This window comes from Mizuhopecten yessoensis, unplaced genomic scaffold (genome assembly GCF_002113885.1).
Source record: "Mizuhopecten yessoensis strain PY_sf001 unplaced genomic scaffold, ASM211388v2 scaffold716343, whole genome shotgun sequence".
NCBI lineage: Eukaryota > Metazoa > Mollusca > Bivalvia > Pectinida > Pectinidae > Mizuhopecten > Mizuhopecten yessoensis.
Window position 1 is genome coordinate 84,783 of NW_018480069.1, and position 27,896 is coordinate 112,678.

The following is a 27,896-nucleotide window of genomic DNA, read 5'->3' on the forward strand; positions in this document are numbered from 1 at the left end:
ATGGGATACACCTGGTGCGGCGTGCTGATGCTCCTAACAGCTGTAACGGCAGAAGTGGCAACATCCGGGTACAAACTGACCGTCGTTTGTCAAAAGGAAAGGCAACTAGTGGAAGCATTGGACCGCTACGTCACTATAACCTTGAGTAACCAATCACATGTTGACGAAACTGTACAAAGGTATGTGGTACTACTCTAACGCTTTCAGGAATATATAGGTTTCAATAACTACGTAAATTGGATCTGAGATATATATACCTATAACAAGAGTTACGCGTAATTATATGTCTCGCCGTTACCCGTTTTGTGTTTTCACAAACATTTTATGCTGATAGCATTTTCAAATAAATTCCGTCAGAGAGGAGAACATCAAAACCATGTGGTAAGCTGCGAATACAGGTTTAACACTGGATTTAATGAGTTAGACCGCATTTTTATCGAAAAAAACAAAGTGGTACCGGTACATATATTCCGCTTTTATCACATGCATACATGAAACCTGTGATAGATACATTCATAGGTGTAGCTAATATGCACTGGTAAATATGTGCAATGAAATGTTTCTGAAAGTAAATATGCTTAATTACTGTAAATACTTAAGGTGTGTATAAAAAATATGACAATTACTGAATAAATGATGTCCAATTCTAAACTTCACCCAAAATCCTAAGTTTTCTTCCCAAGCATTTCAAATCTTTGTTTCTGACCCGCAATACTAATGGAGCCAAGCATTTCAAATCTCTGTTTCTGACCCGGAATGAGTTCTACACCGCATTACCTACTAAGCTAAAAACAAAAATTTAACATGAGCTGGCCAAAAACACAAAAATCCCCCCAAAAATTGATATGGTCATTTGAGCAAGAAACCTGTATTATATGTTGAGGTACTGTGTATACTGAAGGTGTGTATACAATTGGAAGCAAATCTGAAAATCATTTAAGAAATTATGTCCAATTCTGAAAATCACCAAACAATTTATGTTTTCTGCCCAAAAAATTGTTGTGGTCATCTCAGCAAAAATTCCATATTACATGTTGAATTACTGTGTATACTTCAGGTGTGTATGAAATTTCAAGTAAATCTAAAAATTATTAAAGAAGTTATGTCCAATTCTCAAAATCACCCAAAATTCTATGTTTTCTGCAAAAAAAATGTTAGGGTCATTTGAGCAAAATAAACCCGTATTTAAGCATTGAACTATTTTTGTATGGTATTAATGATCTATTTGAATGACACAGCTTTGCAAGCAAACAAATCATAATGCGCGCAGTTCAATACTGGTAATTCATATTTAAAATTAAAAATGCCCGCCTTATCGACAGTCCACACAATTATGTTCAATAGTTTGAACAGCGTATTGTCGCGTGCTGATTGGCAAACAAAGTAGTACTTTGAAATTTTAACAAACACTTCAATTTTATTCCACAATTCAGTATCAATACAATTGCGTATGATATGTTTATAGGTTGATTTAAGTTTATCAATAGAACTCTGAGCTGAAAGTAAGATTTGAAATTGTTTCGATTTTTCCCCGGAACAAATTTCGCGCATGAACAAATACAGTGAACACGGTAAATCCGACCTTGCCCTCCACGAGGGAGTTATTTTTGGAAGTTAATTCGAACTTTTCTCTTTGCTCATTTTGTGAAGAATCCAGGCGTGAATTTATTTGTTGATTGTACTACCTGACAACAGTCGGTAGATTCTATAACAGCCTCGTTATTTGACATGTCGTCATAAACTGAGGAACCGTGGATGCGAGACGAGTGAAACTGATAGCGTTTGAAGTGAGTGATCTTGCGACGGAGCACAGGTTCGTTACAAATGTCTGAAATGTTTATGTGTGCTGTGACTCATATCAGTAGGTCTGTAACATATGTGTCAGTAGGTCTATAGAATATGTGTATTTCAGACATTTGTAACAAACCCCTGTTGATCAGTGCAGTGTAACAGACGTTATTTATGATAAATTGCATGAGCGTTAAAATTGTTTCCATTGCCGGCATTGGTGATTTCAACCGACGTGCATTTTGTACGATATTGCAGACCTTGGTCTTGTTTTCGTTGTAATAAAAGTGTTTTTCATTAAAAAAAATATTTTGCACATAAATTTACAATGACCTTGTCAATTCTCACAATGCCCAGCTATATTTCAGCAGCCGTGATGTTTATTTATATTGGATATTGTAGTTCCGGTCAGTGTTGTATTAATACGCTAAGAATTGTGTCTCGTGATACATGGTAATTAAAATTCCATCAACGACACAGCTTTCAAAGAGGCTATATAGTGACAATGCCATGCAAATGTCAATATTATATGTTGAAGTACTGTATATACTGAAGGTGTGTAAATAATTGCAAGCAAATCTGACAATTATCAAAGACGTTATGTCCAATTCTCAAAATCACCCAAAATTCTGTTTTCTGCCAAAAAAATTGTTGTGGAAATCTCAGCAAAAACACGTAGTATGCATTAGAGTACTGTGTATACTAAAGGTGTGTATGCAATTTGAAGTTAATCTTAAAATTATTAAAGAAGTAATGTCCAATTCTCAAAATCACCCAAAATTCTATGTTTTTGGCCCAAAATAGGTAAAAAAATAAGATAAAAAAATGAAACAAAATTACCCCACTTTGACTTCATATTATAAAAGGTAGACTCCTTCATGCAAAATTTCAACACCATAATATCCCATTATTAACTGATAAAGAAACCTATAACGTAAACATAACGTTGTGAGAATCGCAATGTTTGACGCCTTCGCCGTCGACGTCGACAGAAAAGCAATATAGGATACTTATAAAACTGATAGGTAGTCTTGTTGTAAATAAAAGGTTTCTAAGAGATGTCAAGGAGGAGAGATCTAGAATTGACGTCATCGCAGAATGGATTGGTCATCCCATAAATGCATTTCACCTGGTTGAGCGAACAGTTAACGGATGGAGGGAGGTCCAACAGAACATCAACTGTATTACCTGTGTATCTACCACAGCAACACAGGGTAGGTATTTCTACAAGAGGCAATCATCAGTCATTCGATAGACTACAACTATATGATAATTACGATATTCAATATTGAGGTTGTAATAAATTTAGGAAATTGAACGCAAAAGCCGTTTTAAAAAGGATTCATCAGCACCCTTTTTGGCAAGTAATAACGCATACATTACGGTGTGATATGGTATAACCTATAGCGAAGCAGGTCAAATATTAATTTACATTGTTGATAGTCTTTTATGTTATTAATGTTCAGGATACGGGGGTTGGGTGGGGGATTACATACATACTAAAATATATTAACAGCCCTCCCTTCTACAGCTTTGTAAACGTTGACTGCATTTAAATAGCGTTTACACAATGAAAAAATGGTCGGCGGATTGATACCTATTTCAAATATGGCACCGTTCTCGCTTCAGCGTTATAACTGTTCGATGACAGCCATTGTTTGGTTACTATAACATCTGGAAACATATTCGGGATCCATTATGTCTGATTTTTCAACAAAGGGATGCTGCCAAACTTTTAATTCCATTCAAAATTCTTTGACGGTAAAGTAAAAAAGGCGGCTTCTTTTTGCGACGTTTTACCGCGTCACTGCCACAGAAGTGTGTCAATGCGTGTATATAACGACCGTAATAAATGAATAAAAATGTTCGAAGTGCTGTTTATATTACTAGATTAACCATTTAAAAGCGACGAAGGAGAAGAAAATTAGTGTTGTTCACTGCGTATATTCTATATTTACCCATATATTGATGTAGATTCACTGGAACTATAGTATCCTAGCAACCACGGCTACCGTAGTTACCATCGTAGCGACCCGCTTCGACTTGTTTTTCCTTTGTATACCATTTGAATATTATTTATGATGTAAATATAAGTATTTTTATTTAACTTAATAAATAACCTTAAAAAGCCGTACACATACATTGCTATACATATAGTGTCTTGTTTTAATATGGCATTCCTATTTGAAAGGAACTACAGGCATGAGGAATGTTTTGTGATAGAGAACGTTCGAGTTGTCTTTGGGTATTTTTTCTCACACGCACACATTTGACGTCATTGTAAATATAAGGCAGTGCACTGCATCTGCATATCACAGCACAATCGACTGTTCATTGCTTTTGTGTATATAACTAAACACATACATAAAAAATAGATATGGTATTCCCGCTAAAAAGATATTGAACTTTAGGGTTTGCCCAGTCAGTACTGATTACTCTAATGTAAACAACGAACCATGCACCATGATGGCGAGCTATTTTTTTTAAATGTTACAGTATGTTTGTTTTATTTTTCATTTTACATCGCTAAATTTGCTTTCATGAATTGGAAATTGTCAGTATTTGCAATTGTTTCAGAATTCCACACGGCCTGGAAAGGTATTATAGAAGAAGATGGTATATGGTCCAGCAGTGATGACGTCATTACTGCTGCAAAGGGTCTGGGAAGGCTTTATGCAACGTATGACTTGGATATAAAAAAAATGATATCTGGAACGATATTAAACACAAGCACATCACCATTGACAACGCCAGATGTAATCAAGATAGCAAACTATTTGGAGATAAAGGATCAGATTAAATGGTATGAAGCATTCCTCGAGCTGCTAGGTGACGTCACCAAGAATGAGTCTATATTATACAAGCTGGCTATTGCTTATCACTTGGTAAGTTAAACGTGGTTACGGAATTTAGCGGAACTGTGAATAAATATCGATATTACAGAAATTGCATATATACATAAATGTATTCTGCAGTACATTCGTTTAGGGAGTGAACAGTAGGTTTGTGATTTTCCTACAAGTTTTAATGCAAACAATTATCAAACAATATTTGACATACTGAATATTAATGGGGTTTTTCTTCAAAAAGATATGACATTTTCAAAATTACCAAAAAGTCATCCTGATTTCGGCCTTATTCCTTTTTCAGTTTAATATCACATCATTTTTACCATCACGAAAGTCTAAAAACATAAAAATAACATGTGAAGTGTCACTTACCATGACCTCACAAGAGAAATAAGATGACGTCATAAATCCTTAGTAGTTGCAACACTGAAGGTTTTCTTTAAAAAAGTAAACTGTGTTAGTGTAATAGCAAATTGTGCAGTTTAACGTTTTGAGTATTAGATAAAATGGACCTCAATATTTTTCCAATAAGATCTGATTTTTATATAATTTGCTGAAATATGTTTCGCATATATCATATGCAATGCGAATCAGTTGAGAGCCTCTATACATATATAAGAAAATAGGCAAATGCATTGAAATGGATGAGATATTGATTACATCCCTCAGTGATAATAATGTGGCAGAAAGTAAAACACCTAAATGATTGTATGAGATCAATAGGGTTATTCATTTAAATGTAGTTTATTTTTTTTACAATCACGACCACTTTGTCCACACAGGGAGGTATGTCGAGTAAAGCGTTGGGTATTCTTACAGAATTACAGGCAACAAGTAAGTGATCTTATGAAGTGTTTTACACAAGTATTAGCATCCACCCTTTCTCTAAGCAGTATTGGGTGTAATGTTTGGTAGCCAAACGTGGTGTAAAGATACCAATACCATATTCTAAACGAGTTTCTCCTCCTTCTAAATCTATGCAGCTTAATATTCACTACGCAAGAAAAATATTTCAAGTTCCAGTTTTGCAGTTACCTTCTTATCTAATTTGTGTACGTCTAGATAAATTAAGAAAAGGCTTGATTAATACATATTGTATATCTTATAAGAAATAGAATAGAAATACCATAACTAAATAGTACAGCAACCAGATTAAAAGTGGCAAGCAGCACGAGACTCCATTATTACATTTAGGAAGCATTACGTCAAACCATTGAACTCTGTGTAACAAAGGTACCCGGTCGATGGATACAATGATTAAGAACATCAGGAAGAAGGCCGAAATGATTGAAGAGGATATACCGCAAAAGAAGATAGAAACAGTTGATGACATACACAACTCTTATCAGCAGCTTTGTCAGGGAAACATACAGGTACGTGAATACACAACTCCTACCGGCTGTTGTGTCAGAGAAACATACAGATACTGACATACACAACGCCTACCGGCTGTTGTGTCAGAGAAACATACAAGTACGTGTATACACAACTCCTACCGGCTGTTGTGTCAGAGAAACATACAGGTACGTGTATACACAGCTCCTACCGGCTGTTGTGTCAGAGAAACATACAGGTACTGACATACACAACGTCTAGCGGCAGTTGTGTCAGAGAAACATACAGGTACGTGTATACACAGCTCCTACCGGCAGTTGTGTCAGAGAAACATACAGGTCCGTATTTATTTTACTGGTGACTCCGTAGATGTGTGGTTTACAAACTGGGTGTTACATAAATAGTCGTCACTAATTGATGAATCACTTCGGCATCAATTAACGGGTCAATGAACCATGCTAATGTCGTTTGTACCTGTAAGGTCAGTCTTCCATAAGAGTCACAGTGCATATGTGCTTCAATTAAAGAACTTGAAGGTCGTTTGCAACAAACACAATTGTTTTTGAATGCTTTAAAATAAATCGCTTAAGATTATGAGAAGGTTAAATCAATAGATAAATGTAATGTACTGGGAGCATTTATCATTTAGCCAGAGTTGTGGACTTCTCGGTAGAAGATTGTAAGCTATTCAACAACTTGGCCGATACCCTCCCATAGCACCGATTTCGGTAACTAACAGTGCGAGATTTTGGGACACACGACAAGGATTCTGTCTCCTACCGCAGTGCTCGTGATGGCTGATACATGGTAACAAGCTCCTGTCAATACTGGGGAGCTTTTCCTTCAGCGGCTTATATGTGTATACCAAAGATTTGTACTGCGACCTGTATCCTACCGGTAACCAGTGTAAATAACATAGCGCTGGTGTGAGTTGCTCTCTCTTTCATGTACAGCTATGTAAGGTAAATATATATAAATAATTAGATACACAACGCCTACATGCAACTGTGTAGTGGAAATATATAGGTACTTACGTGTACAAACGGGTCCTTCTAGGTTTCATCGGGAAAGCTAGGGGCGAAAAGTTAATCTGAATTGTCTAAACTTCTGTCATGAATTGATAAACTTATAGGAGTGCTGGTTTATTTCAAATTAAATAATATGTACAAGTTAAGTGTGTATATTGTCCACCATGCCATTACCAAAAAGAGATAACCATGACCATCACTATTAAGCCAATACGTTGCTGTAAACAGTTTGCAACAATATATGGTTTCTATCATATCCAAATATATCATAGTATTTGCATTATCATTGTGATACTTGTACTTTATGGTAACAGTTAATTAGTTTATGTGATAACATGTCAGATTCTAGAAACATAGCTCTTCAAAGGCAACGCATGAAGCGCTTAAATTAGTACACTGACGTTTTTTTTAGCTCACCTGGTCCGAAGGACTATATATATATATATAGTGAGCTTATGCCGTGGCGCAGCGCCTGTCGTCCGTCGTCAACTTTTTCTTTAAAACCTATCTCCTCCTTAACGCCAAAGAGGATTTCAACCAAATTTAGTCTGAAGTATAACTAGGAGAGGGCAATCATTTCTTAAATAAATGAGGTTGGTTCGACCCCTGGGTCGAGGGGGGCGGGTCTCTGAAGGGGAACGTAGCTAATTTTTCTTTAAAACGCATCTCCACCTAAACGCCAGAGAAGATTTCAACCAAATTTGCTCTGAAACTTCATTGGGGGAGAGCAATCATTTCCTAAATAGATGAGGCTGGTTCGACACCTGGGGCTAGGAAGACCGGGCCCCAAACAGGAAAATTATCTAATATTTTGCTTTAAGACTCTAATACCCCATAATTGCCTGAGTGGATTGTACAAAATTTGGTCAAAAACGTTATTGAGGAAGAACAAACATTTCTTAATTGAATGAGGTTGATTTGACCCCTGCGGTCCTATGAAATGGTACAGCTAGATTATCATATTCTATGGTGTAGTTTTCATAAATTGTTAAAAATTGGTTTCTAGGTTTATAAAAGTAAAAGCTTATAGTTGAATGAAAATTAGGGTATTGTCTAATTACAACCTGTAATATGACATATTACTTATTTCAAAATCTGTTAACATGGCAACTCAATGGAGGCCCCTGATTAGTTGAAAGTCAGATAGTGTGGTCCCAGTTGGGTTAGAACATAGACCTTGTCTGGTTTTGAGGAAATTTCATATACAAATTTACTAATGCATTCAGTTGTACAGTGTAATGACTTAAATATAAAACCAGGTGAGCGATACAGGTCCAAAGGACCTCTTGTTATTTGACACAATATTAATATTATATGGGTCGGTTTTCAAATGAGTTACTTTTTCAACCTTGTAAATTATTCATGTAAATGATATAAGCAATGCACAAAATCCAATAAAGTGTTGTCTATTCAGACAACACAACCTTATGGTACAATTCAAAGTTATTTTTCACATGATCTTTATGCTATATTTTCTGATCTAAACACAAACATAACTATATTGTTAAACTCATTTTAAAAACAGGCGGTAAATGTTACACCCGTCCTCCATTGTTACAACAAGGTGACACGAATTCCCTTCTATACGGTTAAAGAAGAGGTACTGAGCGATGTTCCCAGGATTTCCAGGTTCCACGACGTCATTTCAGACGCAGATATTTCACAACTGCAGGATATTACCAAGCCAAACGTAGATATGTTGATGCTTCTTTCTTTTTGTCACTGTTATCTAATTATGATCTTAAGAGTGAGTTGCTTTGCGCATTTGTTTACATTTTACAATACATTGTCCACAATCCTTTTAATTCCTCTACAATTTATATTCTTTATTATTTTACAACAACTATGAAACAAGTTTTCACAACTTATATTAATCATTCTTGTTGGGCGGGATGTTAGAGCGCGGGGGGTCTTAATGTGGGAGTTGACCGGAGTAAAACCCACGTGGTCAGTCAGGTGACCCCATACGTTTCCACGTCAGATCGGGGAATTGAATCCCGGCCGCTTGGTGAAAGGCTAGTGCGCTATCCACTGCGCCATCCAACCACAAGCTACAAACTTCTTTTGTCGTTCGTTGTTTATGTAAGTCTTCCGATTCATAACAAACAGATATATGGAAGAATTTAAAGGATTCCGATAATCCCGTCTATTATAGTGTGCGATCATTATTTTCAAATTACGTTCGATAAATTGAAAATGTTTTCACCATACAAATCTCATACTCATGTGCATCAAAACCTGATAAAGAACTGTTTTATTACAAATTTATTAATGATTGTTCCATTTTGGTTTTAGCTTACTCGAGCCAAAGTCTTTACCGATGGCATCGCTACAGCTATTGACAACAGGATTGGTGAAACGTAAGAACATTTATTGACCGATCAAAATGAATGAAAAACACATCAACCGTAATCATCGATAATTACCCTGAAAAACATGGCGTTACTTACCATTACCGGATGTGAACATCGTGACTGTATGTGATTTCAAGTAGTTATGATGTTGTCGTTATGATGTTCTCGTTATGATGTTGCCTATGATGTTGTCTATGATGTTGTCTATGATGTTGTCTATGATGTTATCTTTATGATGTTGTCGTAATGATGTTGTCGTTATGATGTTGTCGTTATGATGTTGTCGTTATGATGTTGTCTATGATGTTGTCGTTATGATGTTTTCTATGATGTTGTCGTTATTATGTTGTCGTAATGATGTTGTCGTTATAATGTTGTCGTTGTGATGTTGTCGTTATGATGTTGTCGTTATGATGTTCTCGTTATGATGTTGCCTATGATGTTGTCTATGATGTTGTCTATGATGTTGTCTATGATGTTGTCGTAATGATGTTGCCGTTATGATGTTGTCGTTATGATGTTGTCGTTATGATGTTGTCTATGATGTTGTCGTTATGATGTTTTCTATGATGTTGTCGTTATGATGTTGTCGTTATGATGTTGTCGTTATAATGTTGTCGTTGTGATGTTGTCGTTATGATGTTGTCGTTGTGATATTGTCGTTATGATGTTGTCGTTATAATGTTGTCGTTATGATGTTGTCGTTATGATGTTGTCGTTTTGTCGTTATGATGTTGTCGTTATGATGTTGTTATGATGTTGTCTATGATGTTGTGTATGATGTTGTCTATGATGTTGTCGTTATTATGTTGTTTATGATGTTGTCGTTATGATGTTGTCGTTATGATGTTGCCTATGATGTTGTCGTTATGATGTTGTCGTGTATGATTTTGTCGTTATGATGTTGTCGTTGTGATGTTGTCATTATGATGTTGTCGTTGTGATGTTGTCGTTATGATGTTGTCGTTATGATGTTGTCGTTTTGTCATTATGATGTTGTCGTTATGATGTTGTCTATGATGTTGTCTATGATGTTGTCGTTATGATGTTGTCGTTGCCCGAACTGTTAGATTTACGTACAGTTTAGTTATACACCTTAACCAAGGAAGGATACCTAAATAAGCATGCACTTGTATTTATCTATAAAAACACATTTTCGTGTTTTCCTTTCTATTTTCTACATTTGGAAACAGTGCGTTTGTGTCAAACACAATGGAAATTTGCTTGAAAATGGAAAAGAGGATAGAACTTATAACAGGACTGGATACGATCTTTCGAAAGGAAGTGAAAACAACAGAAAAATTCCAGGTAAGACTTTGGAAATGTTTATAGAATCTTAGCATAACATCACTCATTCGGGTCATGTTTACGGAAGTGACGATGGAAACCATATTAGAAATTATACAATGTTAGTCTAAGTAAACGTTCCTGTACGTAATATTATAAATAACTTTGTAATAGTTTACCATTGTTTAATTTACCACTAGGACGGTGCTGTTTTTGGTAGACCTAATATCCGCGGGGCACTACACACATAACAGTCGACTACTGTATTTTTTGTTTGTTTATTCAACTTGAAGCCTCACGGCTCATAAGAATACACAACAACGTATAATTGATACATCAGTGATATAAAATACCAAATAATTATAACATCGTTAACGAAGCATAATCTTGTACATCGCATATATATATAGTACCTATAAATGGACAGCATAATGCTTAAAATTATTATAAAGTACAAGATAAATAAATTATCGGACGATGGACAGCTCTTGTATAATTACCTTACCTAAGTGTACTGTGACTATCGGAAAACAGATGAGTTGACAACATTTTCTTAGCATAATATCAACCGGGGCTCAATAAAGAATATGTTCATTACAAAAACAAAAAAACAGGCACACAATTTGTATACAGTGGTGTAGTCAGGGGATGGACAACACAATATGTGTAAACCTGGAGATAAACAAGTACTCGGTGCTATCGATCAGAGTGAGTGAAAACACAATAACCTTTGGTTGGAATCTAGACCATTCTTACCAACTTAATTGCAGATACTTTCCTAGATTACACAGCTCTTTTCGTTACCTACATATAGCAGCTGGACAAGCTTATATGAAGATGGGCGGCTCCAGTAATACTTTTTAATGAACTTCTTACGAATATCAACCGAATATACCATGAGAGATGGCGTACTGTTTTTTACATTCAGAATTATTTAAAAGAAAATCAACATGCACTTTTTCCACTTCGTCCGCAACATTGAAACCCCATGTTTGGCAACCGTAATTAAGAATGGAGGAAACATAGACATCAAAAACTTTAAGTTTAGATTCTACGTTGAGGGACAAATTGTTACAAATTCTTAACGCATTATACATACATTTACGACCTTGTTCAGCAATAGTAACTTGAGTTTTTGTAAACGTACCATTAAAGCTGAGCAGTACACCAAGGTAGTTAAATCTATCAACAATTTCTATTTCATTGCCATTAAAGTAAAACAAATCGCCGGCTCGTAATCTTCCGCCATTACGAAATACAACATTTTTTTCCCCCATATTGACTATCAATTGCCGCTTTATTGTTTTAAGGAGTCTAACATTTTCTGCAAGCCAGAGGAAAATTATGAGAAAAGGACAGTATCATCTGCATACATAAGAAGAAACAGAGAAATATCTCTTAAGAATAAAGCGTCGCAAGAAGTATTGATAAGTTCATTTTCAAAATCATTCACATACATGGAGTAAAGGAAGGGAGATAACCCCTCCCCTTGCATCAAGCTTCGTGAGCACGAAAAACATTCAGACAATTCACACTTATATCTAACACAGGATTTTAAACCTTCATATAAAGATTTCAAAATATTTAATAATTTTCCTCTGATTCCATTATGAAAAAGTTTCAAAAATAATGTATTTCTATCACACTATCGAAGGCCTTACGATAGTCAACAAAACAGCAGAAAAGCTTACGATTATGAGAAAGTACTTTCTTAATTATACCATGTAAAGCAAAAATAGCATCATTGGTTCCAAAACCAGGTTTAAATCCGAATTGGGCATCGGAGACGATGTTGTACTCCTTAGAGCAATCTAGCAGGCTTTTTTTGAACAAAGGGTTAATGATACCATTGAACCATACTGAAGGAAAATTAAAGACGCCCATAAAAATAACACTAAACAGTTTTGAGAGAATGGGAACAAATGTCTCCTTATGTTTGACAAAAGATTCATTAAGAGCGTTATCAATTCCAGCAGCTTTACCTAATTTAGCACGTTTTGAAACACTCATTATACTTCCTTATCTGTTATAGGAGATTCTAATTCGTCATAAACCTGTGAATTGTTGTAGTCTGAAACATTTGGAGTATATCTGTAGCATCATCGCCACTAATTACAGCTTTAAAATGTTCGAAAAAGTCTCCAAGATTCAAATGGTTTGTGGGACAGTTCGACTTTTTCTTAAAATATTGAAAAAAAAAGTTTAGGATTTTTTCTGCGTAACAAACTTAAACGGTCTCCTTCTGATCTAAAATATTTACGTTCTTACGCTTGGATTCGACAAGAGACAACCTGTTGACAGGGGTTCTATCGGAATAAAACCAGGGTTTATGGGCACGACATTTTAATTTACTGTCAGATGGTGGAGTAGAAAAAGATTGACAACATGGGCTAAATATTTCATTTATAACAGATGTAAAAAGATCAATACCGTGATCTACTGAGCCAACAGAGGACTGCATGTCATTAACAATATTGTGTAATAAATTAATGTTCTCATCTAAATTACTATTCATTTGAGCTTCTCCATCAGCGTTCCATTTATATGTATTTAAACAAGAGCATCACCACTTGCATGTACTTCAATTGGACTAAATGTTATATTAAATTGAAAATTAATTGGCGTATGGTCAGACCATTCATTAAAATCACGCACATTAAATTCAGTGATCGTACCAAAGAAATCTTTTTGTATGAGAACATAATCAATTACACCTATCCCCAAATGATTGCAGAAAGTAAATTTACCCGTGTTATCACCAGGCGATCTACCATTGCATACCCAAAGGCCGGTACTTTTACACAATTGTAACAGTTTACGACCAAAAGTGTTAACAATACCATCATCAGATAAACGATTAGACATACCAGTATCATTGTCGTATACAAAAATATTTAAGAGCATATTGACAGTTGACTTAGGCACGGTACATGTATCTGACTCTATGAAGTCAACTGAATTTCCAATTCTACTATTTAGATCACCTGCAACAATGACGGTACCTAACTGTGAGAAAAACCCCACATCATTTGCAATGACATCGAAAACATCGTATTCGTACAAAGTGTAGTATACATTGTTGACGTGTGGTATATAAGAAAAACAAATGTAAATATCAGCCGCAGCGAATTGCCTGATTTTAACCAACAGAAGTGCGTCAAGACAGAAACATCAATTTTCTTATTATTTAAGAAAACAAGGTCTCCGCTTTTTTACGAGGGTACGACAAGATGTCGCAATCATCATGGAGGAAACTACAGTTTAAGTTACTACCATGACTGACCCAGCATTCAGAAAGAAAAAAATATATCGGAACCGGAAATGACGTCAATAAAACCCAGGTCGACTTATTTATGTTCCAATCCACGATTAACATTCCATGAAGTGATTTTAATTCGATGTCTTTCCCCCTGACACCCCTACAGCTGGGTTGACTCCATCATATACTCACTTACAAAACCATTTAACTATCAACACAGCTGTGATATATTTCATACACATCGCTCAGTATTTTCATTTTACTTGATTGGATAGAAATTAAGTTTAGCTCTCACTTTGTTTAAACTGAGACATTTTGATTTTTTCTTTAATTAATACATGAACGTCTGCTCCTTGAAATGTTGAATTTCTTTTGCGCAATTTACAAGGGTATTTTTGATATTTCATTAAAATTGATGTTATCTCAAAAATATATTATCATACAAAATAATTCGACAATGAGACAGTGGGACTTATTTTATAGTTTAAATTGATGCCACATTTTACACTATTTCAATTTATATGCATTCATTTTTATATAAACAGGTCGTATAACGGAAGGATGCATGGATATTTCCAGGCTTGGCGATTTGGTGCTGTAGGTCGTGAGTTTGAGGCTCGGACAGTGCACGAGTAATAGTATTTTTGTGTCATATGGACAGTTAACAATCTAATAATTATTATCTACTCCTAGGTGGTGAACTACGGTATTGGAGGACATTATTCATTTCACTATGATGCACTAGATGTGAGTATATGTTTTGGCACACTACATAATTCATGCTAGGCGGAGACAAACGTTATAGCAGTAACGTAGCATTCATTATTCTGTTTGACTTTCTGGATTAGTTTGCTTGGCTTTATGTCCAATTCAAATAGTATTACATACAATCGTTAGCTAAAATGCCCTTGTGATTTAACACTAGGAATAAAGCTATGATAGCCGTTATTGTGATTTAACACTAGGAATACAGCTATGATAGCCGTTATTATGATTTAACACTAGGTATAAAGCTATGATAGCCGTTATTATGATTTAACACTAGGAATACAGCTATGATAGCCGTTATCGTGATTTAACACGAGGAATAAAGTTATGATAGCCGTTATCGTGATTTAACACGAGGAATAAAGCTATGATAGCCGTTATTGTGATTTAACACTAGGTATANTTATAATGTTGTCGTTGTGATGTTGTCGTTATGATGTTGTCGTTGTGATATTGTCGTTATGATGTTGTCGTTATAATGTTGTCGTTATGATGTTGTCGTTATGATGTTGTCGTTTTGTCGTTATGATGTTGTCGTTATGATGTTGTTATGATGTTGTCTATGATGTTGTGTATGATGTTGTCTATGATGTTGTCGTTATTATGTTGTTTATGATGTTGTCGTTATGATGTTGTCGTTATGATGTTGCCTATGATGTTGTCGTTATGATGTTGTCGTGTATGATTTTGTCGTTATGATGTTGTCGTTGTGATGTTGTCATTATGATGTTGTCGTTGTGATGTTGTCGTTATGATGTTGTCGTTATGATGTTGTCGTTTTGTCATTATGATGTTGTCGTTATGATGTTGTCTATGATGTTGTCTATGATGTTGTCGTTATGATGTTGTCGTTGCCCGAACTGTTAGATTTACGTACAGTTTAGTTATACACCTTAACCAAGGAAGGATACCTAAATAAGCATGCACTTGTATTTATCTATAAAAACACATTTTCGTGTTTTCCTTTCTATTTTCTACATTTGGAAACAGTGCGTTTGTGTCAAACACAATGGAAATTTGCTTGAAAATGGAAAAGAGGATAGAACTTATAACAGGACTGGATACGATCTTTCGAAAGGAAGTGAAAACAACAGAAAAATTCCAGGTAAGACTTTGGAAATGTTTATAGAATCTTAGCATAACATCACTCATTCGGGTCATGTTTACGGAAGTGACGATGGAAACCATATTAGAAATTATACAATGTTAGTCTAAGTAAACGTTCCTGTACGTAATATTATAAATAACTTTGTAATAGTTTACCATTGTTTAATTTACCACTAGGACGGTGCTGTTTTTGGTAGACCTAATATCCGCGGGGCACTACACACATAACAGTCGACTACTGTATTTTTTGTTTGTTTATTCAACTTGAAGCCTCACGGCTCATAAGAATACACAACAACGTATAATTGATACATCAGTGATATAAAATACCAAATAATTATAACATCGTTAACGAAGCATAATCTTGTACATCGCATATATATATAGTACCTATAAATGGACAGCATAATGCTTAAAATTATTATAAAGTACAAGATAAATAAATTATCGGACGATGGACAGCTCTTGTATAATTACCTTACCTAAGTGTACTGTGACTATCGGAAAACAGATGAGTTGACAACATTTTCTTAGCATAATATCAACCGGGGCTCAATAAAGAATATGTTCATTACAAAAACAAAAAAACAGGCACACAATTTGTATACAGTGGTGTAGTCAGGGGATGGACAACACAATATGTGTAAACCTGGAGATAAACAAGTACTCGGTGCTATCGATCAGAGTGAGTGAAAACACAATAACCTTTGGTTGGAATCTAGACCATTCTTACCAACTTAATTGCAGATACTTTCCTAGATTACACAGCTCTTTTCGTTACCTACATATAGCAGCTGGACAAGCTTATATGAAGATGGGCGGCTCCAGTAATACTTTTTAATGAACTTCTTACGAATATCAACCGAATATACCATGAGAGATGGCGTACTGTTTTTTACATTCAGAATTATTTAAAAGAAAATCAACATGCACTTTTTCCACTTCGTCCGCAACATTGAAACCCCATGTTTGGCAACCGTAATTAAGAATGGAGGAAACATAGACATCAAAAACTTTAAGTTTAGATTCTACGTTGAGGGACAAATTGTTACAAATTCTTAACGCATTATACATACATTTACGACCTTGTTCAGCAATAGTAACTTGAGTTTTTGTAAACGTACCATTAAAGCTGAGCAGTACACCAAGGTAGTTAAATCTATCAACAATTTCTATTTCATTGCCATTAAAGTAAAACAAATCGCCGGCTCGTAATCTTCCGCCATTACGAAATACAACATTTTTTTCCCCCATATTGACTATCAATTGCCGCTTTATTGTTTTAAGGAGTCTAACATTTTCTGCAAGCCAGAGGAAAATTATGAGAAAAGGACAGTATCATCTGCATACATAAGAAGAAACAGAGAAATATCTCTTAAGAATAAAGCGTCGCAAGAAGTATTGATAAGTTCATTTTCAAAATCATTCACATACATGGAGTAAAGGAAGGGAGATAACCCCTCCCCTTGCATCAAGCTTCGTGAGCACGAAAAACATTCAGACAATTCACACTTATATCTAACACAGGATTTTAAACCTTCATATAAAGATTTCAAAATATTTAATAATTTTCCTCTGATTCCATTATGAAAAAGTTTCAAAAATAATGTATTTCTATCACACTATCGAAGGCCTTACGATAGTCAACAAAACAGCAGAAAAGCTTACGATTATGAGAAAGTACTTTCTTAATTATACCATGTAAAGCAAAAATAGCATCATTGGTTCCAAAACCAGGTTTAAATCCGAATTGGGCATCGGAGACGATGTTGTACTCCTTAGAGCAATCTAGCAGGCTTTTTTTGAACAAAGGGTTAATGATACCATTGAACCATACTGAAGGAAAATTAAAGACGCCCATAAAAATAACACTAAACAGTTTTGAGAGAATGGGAACAAATGTCTCCTTATGTTTGACAAAAGATTCATTAAGAGCGTTATCAATTCCAGCAGCTTTACCTAATTTAGCACGTTTTGAAACACTCATTATACTTCCTTATCTGTTATAGGAGATTCTAATTCGTCATAAACCTGTGAATTGTTGTAGTCTGAAACATTTGGAGTATATCTGTAGCATCATCGCCACTAATTACAGCTTTAAAATGTTCGAAAAAGTCTCCAAGATTCAAATGGTTTGTGGGACAGTTCGACTTTTTCTTAAAATATTGAAAAAAAAAGTTTAGGATTTTTTCTGCGTAACAAACTTAAACGGTCTCCTTCTGATCTAAAATATTTACGTTCTTACGCTTGGATTCGACAAGAGACAACCTGTTGACAGGGGTTCTATCGGAATAAAACCAGGGTTTATGGGCACGACATTTTAATTTACTGTCAGATGGTGGAGTAGAAAAAGATTGACAACATGGGCTAAATATTTCATTTATAACAGATGTAAAAAGATCAATACCGTGATCTACTGAGCCAACAGAGGACTGCATGTCATTAACAATATTGTGTAATAAATTAATGTTCTCATCTAAATTACTATTCATTTGAGCTTCTCCATCAGCGTTCCATTTATATGTATTTAAACAAGAGCATCACCACTTGCATGTACTTCAATTGGACTAAATGTTATATTAAATTGAAAATTAATTGGCGTATGGTCAGACCATTCATTAAAATCACGCACATTAAATTCAGTGATCGTACCAAAGAAATCTTTTTGTATGAGAACATAATCAATTACACCTATCCCCAAATGATTGCAGAAAGTAAATTTACCCGTGTTATCACCAGGCGATCTACCATTGCATACCCAAAGGCCGGTACTTTTACACAATTGTAACAGTTTACGACCAAAAGTGTTAACAATACCATCATCAGATAAACGATTAGACATACCAGTATCATTGTCGTATACAAAAATATTTAAGAGCATATTGACAGTTGACTTAGGCACGGTACATGTATCTGACTCTATGAAGTCAACTGAATTTCCAATTCTACTATTTAGATCACCTGCAACAATGACGGTACCTAACTGTGAGAAAAACCCCACATCATTTGCAATGACATCGAAAACATCGTATTCGTACAAAGTGTAGTATACATTGTTGACGTGTGGTATATAAGAAAAACAAATGTAAATATCAGCCGCAGCGAATTGCCTGATTTTAACCAACAGAAGTGCGTCAAGACAGAAACATCAATTTTCTTATTATTTAAGAAAACAAGGTCTCCGCTTTTTTACGAGGGTACGACAAGATGTCGCAATCATCATGGAGGAAACTACAGTTTAAGTTACTACCATGACTGACCCAGCATTCAGAAAGAAAAAAATATATCGGAACCGGAAATGACGTCAATAAAACCCAGGTCGACTTATTTATGTTCCAATCCACGATTAACATTCCATGAAGTGATTTTAATTCGATGTCTTTCCCCCTGACACCCCTACAGCTGGGTTGACTCCATCATATACTCACTTACAAAACCATTTAACTATCAACACAGCTGTGATATATTTCATACACATCGCTCAGTATTTTCATTTTACTTGATTGGATAGAAATTAAGTTTAGCTCTCACTTTGTTTAAACTGAGACATTTTGATTTTTTCTTTAATTAATACATGAACGTCTGCTCCTTGAAATGTTGAATTTCTTTTGCGCAATTTACAAGGGTATTTTTGATATTTCATTAAAATTGATGTTATCTCAAAAATATATTATCATACAAAATAATTCGACAATGAGACAGTGGGACTTATTTTATAGTTTAAATTGATGCCACATTTTACACTATTTCAATTTATATGCATTCATTTTTATATAAACAGGTCGTATAACGGAAGGATGCATGGATATTTCCAGGCTTGGCGATTTGGTGCTGTAGGTCGTGAGTTTGAGGCTCGGACAGTGCACGAGTAATAGTATTTTTGTGTCATATGGACAGTTAACAATCTAATAATTATTATCTACTCCTAGGTGGTGAACTACGGTATTGGAGGACATTATTCATTTCACTATGATGCACTAGATGTGAGTATATGTTTTGGCACACTACATAATTCATGCTAGGCGGAGACAAACGTTATAGCAGTAACGTAGCATTCATTATTCTGTTTGACTTTCTGGATTAGTTTGCTTGGCTTTATGTCCAATTCAAATAGTATTACATACAATCGTTAGCTAAAATGCCCTTGTGATTTAACACTAGGAATAAAGCTATGATAGCCGTTATTGTGATTTAAGTCTAGGTATAAAGCTATGATAGCCGTTATCGTGATTTAACAGTAGGTATAAAGCTATGATAGCTGTTATTATGATTTAACACGGGGAATAAAGCTATGATAGCCGTTATTGCGATTTAACACTAGGTATAAAGCTAGGATAGCCATATTTGTGATTTAGCACTAGGTATAAAGCTATGATAGCCGTTATTGTGATTAAACACTAGGTATAAAGCTAGGATAGCCATATTTGTGATTTAGCACTAGGTATAAAGCTATGATAGCCGTTATCGTTATTTAACACTAGGTATAAAGCTATGATAGGCGTTATTGTGATTTAACACTAGGTATAAAGCTAGGATAGCCATATTTGTGATTTAGCACTAGGTATAAAGCTATGATAGCCGTTATCGTGATTTAACAGTAGGTATAAAGCTATGATAGCTGTTATTATGATTTAACACGGGGAATAAAGCTATGATAGCCGTTATTGCGATTTAACACTAGGTATAAAGCTAGGATAGCCATATTTGTGATTTAGCACTAGGTATAAAGCTATGATAGCCGTTATTATGATTTAACACTAGGAATACAGCTATGATAGCCGTTATTATGATTTAACACTAGGTATAAAGCTATGATAGACGTTATTGTGATTTAACACTAGGTATAAAGCTAGGATAGCCATATTTGTGATTTAGCACTAGGTATAAAGCTATGATAGCCGATATCGTGATTTAACACTAGGTATAAAGCTATGATAGGCGTTATTGTGATTTAACACTAGGTATAAAGTTATGATAGCTGTTATTATGATTTAACACGAGGAATAAAGCTAGGATAGCCGTTATTGTGATTTAACACTAGATGCACTAGATGTGAGTATATGTTTTGGCACACTACATAATTCATGCTAGGCGGAGACAAACGTTATAGCAGTAACGTAGCATTCATTATTCTGGTTGACTTTCTGGATTAGGTTGCTTGGCTTTATGTCCAATTCAAATAGTATTACATACAATCGTTAGCTAAAGTGCCCTTGTGATTTAACACTAGGAATAACGCTATGATAGCCGTTATTGTGATTTAACACTAGGCATAAAGCTATGATAGCCGTTATTATGATTTAACACTGGGAATACAGCTATGATAGCCGTTATCGTGATTTAACAGTAGGTATAAAGCTATGATAGCTGTTATTATGATTTAACACGGGGAATAAAGCTATGATAGCCGTTATTGCGATTTAACACTAGGTATAAAGCTAGGATAGCCATATTTGTGATTTAGCACTAGGTATAAAGCTATGATAGCCGTTATTGTGCTTTAACACTAGGTATAAAGCTATGATAGACGTTATTGTGATTTAACACTAGGTATAAAGCTATGATAGGCGTTATTGTGATTTAACACTAGGTATAAAGCTATGATAGGCGTTATCGTGATTTAACACTAGGTATAAAGCTATGATAGCCGTTATTGTGATTTAACACTAGGTATAAAGCTAGGATAGCCATATTTGTGATTTAGCACTAGGTATAAAGCTATGATAGCCGTTATCGTGATTTAACACTAGGGATAAAGCTATGATAGCCGTTATCGTTATTTAACACTAGGTATATAGCTAGGATAGCCGTTATTGTGATTTAACACTTGGTATAAAGCTATGATATGCTTTATTGTGATTTAACACTTGGTATAAAGCTATGATAGCTGTTATTATGATTTATCACGAGGAATAAAGCTAGGGTAGCCGTTATTGTGATTAAACACTAGGTATAAAGCTAGGATAGCCGTTATTGTGATTTAACACTAGGTATAAAGCTATGATAGGCGTTATTGTGATTTAACACTAGGTATAAAGCTAGGATAGCCGTTATTATGATTTAACACTAGGTATAAAGCTATGATAGCCGTTATTGTGATTTAACATTAGGTATAAAGCTATGATAGCCGTTATTGTGATTTAACACTAGGAATAAAGCTATGATAGCCGTTATTATGATTTAACACTAGGTATAAAGCTATGATAGCCGTTATCGTGATTTAACACGAGGAATAAAGCTATGATAGCCGTTATTGTGATTTAACACTAGGCATAAAGCTAGGATAGCCATATTTGTGATTTAACACTAGGTATAAAGCTATGATAGCTGTTATTATGATTTAACACTAGGAATAAAGTTATGATAGCCGTTATCGTGATTTAACACTAAGAATAAAGTTATGATAGCCGTTATTGTGATTTAACACTAGGAATAAAGCTATGATAGCCGTTATTGTGATAAAGCTATGATAGCCGTTATCGTGATTTAACACTAGGAATAAAGTTATGATAGCCGTTATTGTGATTTAACACTAAGAATAAAGTTATGATAGCCGTTATCGTGATTTAACACTAGGTATAAAGCTATGATAGCCGTTATTGTGATTTACCACTAGGTATAAAGCTATGATAGCCGCTATTGTGATTTAACACTAGGTATAAAGCTATTATAGCCGTTATTGTGATTTAACACGATGAATAAAGCTATGATAGCCGTTATTGTTATTTAACACGAGGAATAAAGCTATGATAGCCGTTATTGTTATAAAGCTATGATATCCTTTATCGTGATTTAACACTAGGAATAAAGCTATGATAGCCGTTATTATGATTCAACACGAGGAATAAAGCTATGATAGCCGTTATTATGATTTAACACGAGGAATAAGCTATGATAGCCGTTATTATGATTTACCACTAGGTATAAAGCTATGATAGCAGTTATCGTGATTTAACACTAGGTACAAAGCTATGATAGCCGTTATTGTGATTGAACACTAGGTATAAAGCTATGATAGCAGTTATCGTGATTTAACACTAGGTATAAAGCTAGGATAGCCGTTATTGTGATTTAACCCTAAGAATAAAGTTATGATAGCCTTTATCGTGATTTAACACTAGGTACAAAGCTATGATAGCCGTTATTGTGATAAAGCTATAATAGCCGTTATCGTGATTTAACACAAGGAATAAAGTTATGATAGCCGTTAGTGTGATTTAACACTAAGAATAAAGCTATGATAGCCGTTATTATGATTTAACACTAGGTATAAAGCTAGGATAGCCGTTATTGTGATTTGACGCTAGGCATAAAGCTAGGATAGCCGTTATTGTGATTTGACGCTAGGCATAAAGCTAGGATAGCCGTTATTATGATTTAACACGAGGAATAAAGCTATGATAGCCGTTATTGTGATTTGACACTAGGCATAAAGCTAGGATAGCCGTTATTGTGATTTAACACTAGGTATAAAGCTATGATAGCCTTTATTGTGATTTAACACTAGTAACACTAGGTATAAAGCTCTGATAGCCGTTATTGTGATTTGACACTAGGCTTAAAGCTAGGATAGCCGTTATTGTGATTAAACACTAGGCATAAAGCTATGATAGCCGTTAGTGTGGTTTAACACGAGGAATAAAGCTATGATAGCCGTTAGTGTGGTTTAACACGAGGAATAAAGCTATGATAGCCGTTACTGTGATTTAACACGAGGAATAAAGCTATGATAGCCGTTATTATGATTTAACACTAGGTATAAAGCTATGATAGCCGTTATTGTGATTTAACACTAGGCATAAAGCTAGGATAGTCGTTATTGTGATTTAACACTAGGAATAAAGTTATGATAGCCGTTATTGTGATTAAACACTAGGCATAAAGGTATGATAGCCGTTATTGTGATTAAACACTAGGCATAAAGGTATGATAGCCGTTATCGTGATTTAACACGAGGAATAAAGCTATGATAGCCGTTATTATGATTTAACACTAGGAATAAAGCTATGATAGCCGTTATCGTTTCTTTAATAGCACAAAGCATCGGATAGACACTCCGATTAAAGTAAAAGCTAGAACGTTGACTTAACAATGTGTTCAGACTAATGAAACTTTAAAGAATATTCAATTCTCATTAAAGATAGAACTGGTTAAAAGATTGCTGACAAAAGTCATGACTTTTACCATCATTGACATATACAGTACATCATATAAGATGTTATTCGACAACGGTTCTATCAAACTCATATATTATTGTGGTCTAATAACAATACTATGCTTACATAAACATAGTTTTGAACTGGTTTATTGCTTAATTGTATTATTAATTAGATCCTTCAGAAAACAAGGAGGCGTCAATGGCGTAACGATTGTGTATCTAGTGTTAACGAATTTTAAGACGGGGTCATACTATATAGGATCATATAACATGTGTGATATAATTGAGAAAGAAAACATTCCAATTAATTGAGAGTTTTACGAAATAGGGCTAGTCTTGACAAGAAGGCACACGGCGTTAAATAATGTTTGCCTTAGACTCCGGCTAATGCCTGACAAAACTCAACCATATTTGATATATCGATTTATAAAGCTTTGATGTATCACATGTTAAACACTTGGATAACCAGAGGTCTTCCGCCTACTCTTGACTAGCTCTACCTGACTTCAGGCGTTCATCTAGCCTTCTCCCGCGGCACTAGGACTCTTATGACCTCGCCAGAGTCACCCCCTTTGAACAGATGCTGTGAGTGAGTGCTGTATTATCATTCTGCAGATAAAATGGCGTTGTCCGATTTTGGGGCGTGTTTTAGTTTTAGTTTTTTAACCCCCCCCCCCCCCCCCCCCCCCCCCCCCCCCCCCCCCNCTACAGCTGTGGTGTAGGAAAGAGTCGTGAGTTTGTAACGATATAAAGTTTGTTATAGCCACGATTCCTTTGCTGTATGCTTAATATGTTTGTATCACTTTAACACTGGATTTTGCATTCATGTTATCTTAATTTTCAATGATTAGAGCTTAATGGATGAAATTGACATATGGTGCAGTAAAACTGTTGCTTTGTTCGATTGATTGATTGATTGATCGATTGATTGATTGCCAGATTGGTTTTAAGTCCGCTTCACTTCCAAGTTAATCGGTTATCCAGCAGACCAACTTTGTTCGGCTTTCTGCATTTCATATAGGTACTTCAATTTGTCGTATTTCTCGTTATTATTTTCCAAACAGCTCTATCATAAAATACTTCAGCTATGTGTATATATAACCTCCACCCCATACAACAGTAAAGATGAACACTGTTTCACCTTCTGTTGACCAGGATAGATTGGTAACAATGTACTACATGTAGTATATAAGGTTTGTAATTGGACAGATGCGAAACAGGACGGAGATTGAAGACGGGAGCTATAAACATGAAGACAGAATAGCTACATGGATGTTTTATGTAAGTAGTTGTTGACAAACATATGTTGAATGGATTTTATTTGTTTACTGGAGTAATGATAGGAAGTAATTAAGTAGTAGCACACAATAGAGGTACAATTGTTGACGTGTTACACTGATAGCTGCTCTTATAGTAATAGTTTTGTACAAGTAGCAATGTATGTGACGTCAGAATCATTGCTGGTGTTTTGTGACATTTGTATTTCTTTGCACTGGGATGCCCTCACATCATATTGTGTAAAAAAAAAAAATTACGTCACCAAACAAGGCGTCCTATTTAGCTTAGCAATGTAGAATTACACTACATTGCTTTATGACAATTATATATATTCCATGTAGCCACCGACGGTGACATCATTGTATTATATGTTTTGCTGAATACGTAGGTTCGACGGTCCTAAAGTATATAATGTTTTATTTAGCTCATCACTGTGTTGTGACGTCATTATACAATATTTTGTTATAATTATGTTACTATCGTTAACGAGACTTTGTCGTTATCTATTTAGCTGAACACTGTAGAAGCAGGAGGTGCTACAGTCTTCCCTAAACTCAATATAAGGATACTCCCAATCAAAGTAAGTACACTGTTCAAATAAAGGACAATCCTTACACGGGTTATAGGAATCCTATTGCGATACTACTTTTACGTGTTTGTTCTACATATTGACTGATATTTTACCATGGAGTTTAATATATTTCGGCCTTTTTTTTTATAATACATGCTTAGGTTAAAAACATCTTTACGTAATCGTGTAAAACTTTATTAAAATCAATCTTCACGTGATTGTAATCGCTGGTGAATTATATCACCATAATTTCTTGTACCTATTATTTGAACAAATATACACTCCTTTAAAATACATCAATTATGATCTGATCAAAGATGTTCACATGTTTTCCTTATAGACGTAACATTCAATAAAAAATATATCTTGACTTAACACCATTACCCATGCCTTATTAATGTGGTAGTTAGGCCAAATAAGATACGCTACACACAATTGACTATGATTGTAAGTGTATTCATTATAAGCATACGCTGTTAATGTGCTCATGGTTACATATTCGCTTTGTAGGTTACTTTTACCTTGTTTTTACTATAAATTTACTGTCAATAATATAAAAATAAATAATGTACACGTATATTAAATTTTCAAATTCACCCAAGATAAGTAAGGGTATGAATCCTCTCAGAGTTAAATTCTCTAGAAGCATTCGGTAATAAAGTATATCCCGGTTATGCCCCCTTCCCCGATGTTATTGTTGGTTTATACTCCAGGGGTCTGCCGTTTTCTGGTACAATCTGCTGCCGAGCGGTGAAGTTGACTATCGAACGCAACACGCATCATGCCCGGTGCTATTTGGTACAAAATGGGGTAAGCTAGTGCAAATAACATTTCATCTGCATATTTCCTGTGTTTAAAATCATATATATATTTCAAATAATATTAATTTCTGGTCTTACCCCCCTTTAAAAACAACGAAATAAAATAAGAGGTTAACCGTTATTTAGTGTTAACAGAATCATAATTAACCCTGTCGTGACAGCGGAATAAGGCAAATTAATAAACACAACAAAAACGTCAATATCCATATCGAACAAGGAACAAGAATATTTTACAAAAGATCCCGATAGAGACGATGTGGCAGGGAAGGGCAAACCATTTTTAAAAGTGGGAACAGTTACAAGGAGTCTAACCAAGTTGAAACATGATGGTACAGTGCATGAACAATTGGTATATCGTATAAATACATGTAAGTACATAATTATTCCCTAGGCGTTTAGCTTTCTGATTGTAAATACTGCTATTGGTGAAACTTCTTTTACATTTATTGTGGAAGGCCACATGTAAAATAGTAGTTTTTTACTGCAATCAAAGTAAATATTTACATTTCGTTTTGCTGTTTACAAATGTTTTTCTAGCTTTATGTTGAGAAGTTCTTACATTTCTTGTTTTTTTCCCATCATGCATATAGGATGGTCCTCTCCTCTATTGTGTTCTTCGAAGCTGTTATATTGTACCTATCTAAACATTTATAATCTTAGACCTTTGGCCGCCGTGGTTATTACATTATAGCCTTTTATTATTTTAATGTTTCATTCACAGTGACAACTAAGTGGATTCGTGAACGCGGCCAAGAATTCCGGAAACCATGTAAAACACATCCTATGGCGGAGCATTTCTGATGTGTCATCCACGATGTATGTGTCACCAGCTTTGTATCTATTCGACAGGAACACATACTTTAATTTGTTTTATAAATAATTAAGGACAATAAAAAGTATGAATGTACTTCGTATTTTAATATTTTCGTAAATTTTTGTATCAATAATTTTATTGTTTAACACATGTTTTTCAACATGTTGAATGCTATTTACAAGTTTTCTACATCTTCACAATTTTTTTGCAAAAACATTTCAACATCATAATATTCATTTATTCATAAAGTGGCAAAGCCTCGTGCGATTATTCAATACTCTAGTACATGTTCCAGGATTAAAGAATAAGCTTGCTGCATAAAATTGATATAGATATATATATCCAACGCCACGGAATATCACCTGAGGTTTTGTCCGAATTTGAAGGTGATATACCATTTGTTAGCCAGCAAAAATTGTGTTACACAGATATAGTTTAACAAAGCCCAGTAAATACATAAGTGATGTATTAATAAATCA

The 27,896-nt window shown here is 34.8% G+C and overlaps 2 protein-coding genes across 2 annotated transcripts; both read left to right on the top strand.

Annotated features, from left to right (window-relative positions):
* LOC110443377 (prolyl 4-hydroxylase subunit alpha-1-like) lies at positions 1–14,686 on the top strand. The gene is made up of 9 exons (XM_021487555.1): positions 1–179; positions 2,836–3,002; positions 4,366–4,673; positions 5,420–5,471; positions 5,871–6,010; positions 8,526–8,690; positions 9,296–9,360; positions 10,548–10,662; positions 14,594–14,686. The coding sequence occupies exons 1-9, from the start codon at positions 1–3 to the stop codon at positions 14,684–14,686; spliced, it is 1,284 nt and encodes a 427-aa protein (XP_021343230.1).
* Positions 14,687–15,692: 1,006 nt separating this feature from the next.
* On the top strand, positions 15,693–27,488 carry LOC110443379 (prolyl 4-hydroxylase subunit alpha-1-like). Its single transcript, XM_021487557.1, has 6 exons — positions 15,693–15,773; positions 19,705–19,758; positions 25,143–25,214; positions 25,723–25,791; positions 26,496–26,592; positions 27,325–27,488. The coding sequence occupies exons 1-6, from the start codon at positions 15,696–15,698 to the stop codon at positions 27,402–27,404; spliced, it is 450 nt and encodes a 149-aa protein (XP_021343232.1). The 5' UTR covers positions 15,693–15,695; the 3' UTR covers positions 27,405–27,488.
* The last annotated feature ends 408 nt before the right edge of the window (positions 27,489–27,896 follow it).

What these genes read in the sequence shown, in the direction of transcription:
- LOC110443377 (XM_021487555.1), top strand. Translation starts at nt 1, where the DNA reads ATGGGATACACCTGGTGCGGCGTGCTGATGCTCCTAACAGCTGTAACG. An exon ending in TGGCTATTGCTTATCACTTG is followed by an intron (nt 4,674 to 5,419) that starts GTAAGTTAAACG and finishes TTGTCCACACAG; the next exon opens with GGAGGTATGTCGAGTAAAGC. An exon ending in AAACAACAGAAAAATTCCAG is followed by an intron (nt 10,663 to 14,593) that starts GTAAGACTTTGG and finishes ATCTACTCCTAG; the next exon opens with GTGGTGAACTACGGTATTGG.
- LOC110443379 (XM_021487557.1), top strand. Translation starts at nt 15,696, where the DNA reads ATGGAAAAGAGGATAGAACTTATAACAGGACTGGATACGATCTTTCGA. An exon ending in AAACAACAGAAAAATTCCAG is followed by an intron (nt 15,774 to 19,704) that starts GTAAGACTTTGG and finishes ATCTACTCCTAG; the next exon opens with GTGGTGAACTACGGTATTGG. An exon ending in TAAGGATACTCCCAATCAAA is followed by an intron (nt 25,792 to 26,495) that starts GTAAGTACACTG and finishes TTTATACTCCAG; the next exon opens with GGGTCTGCCGTTTTCTGGTA.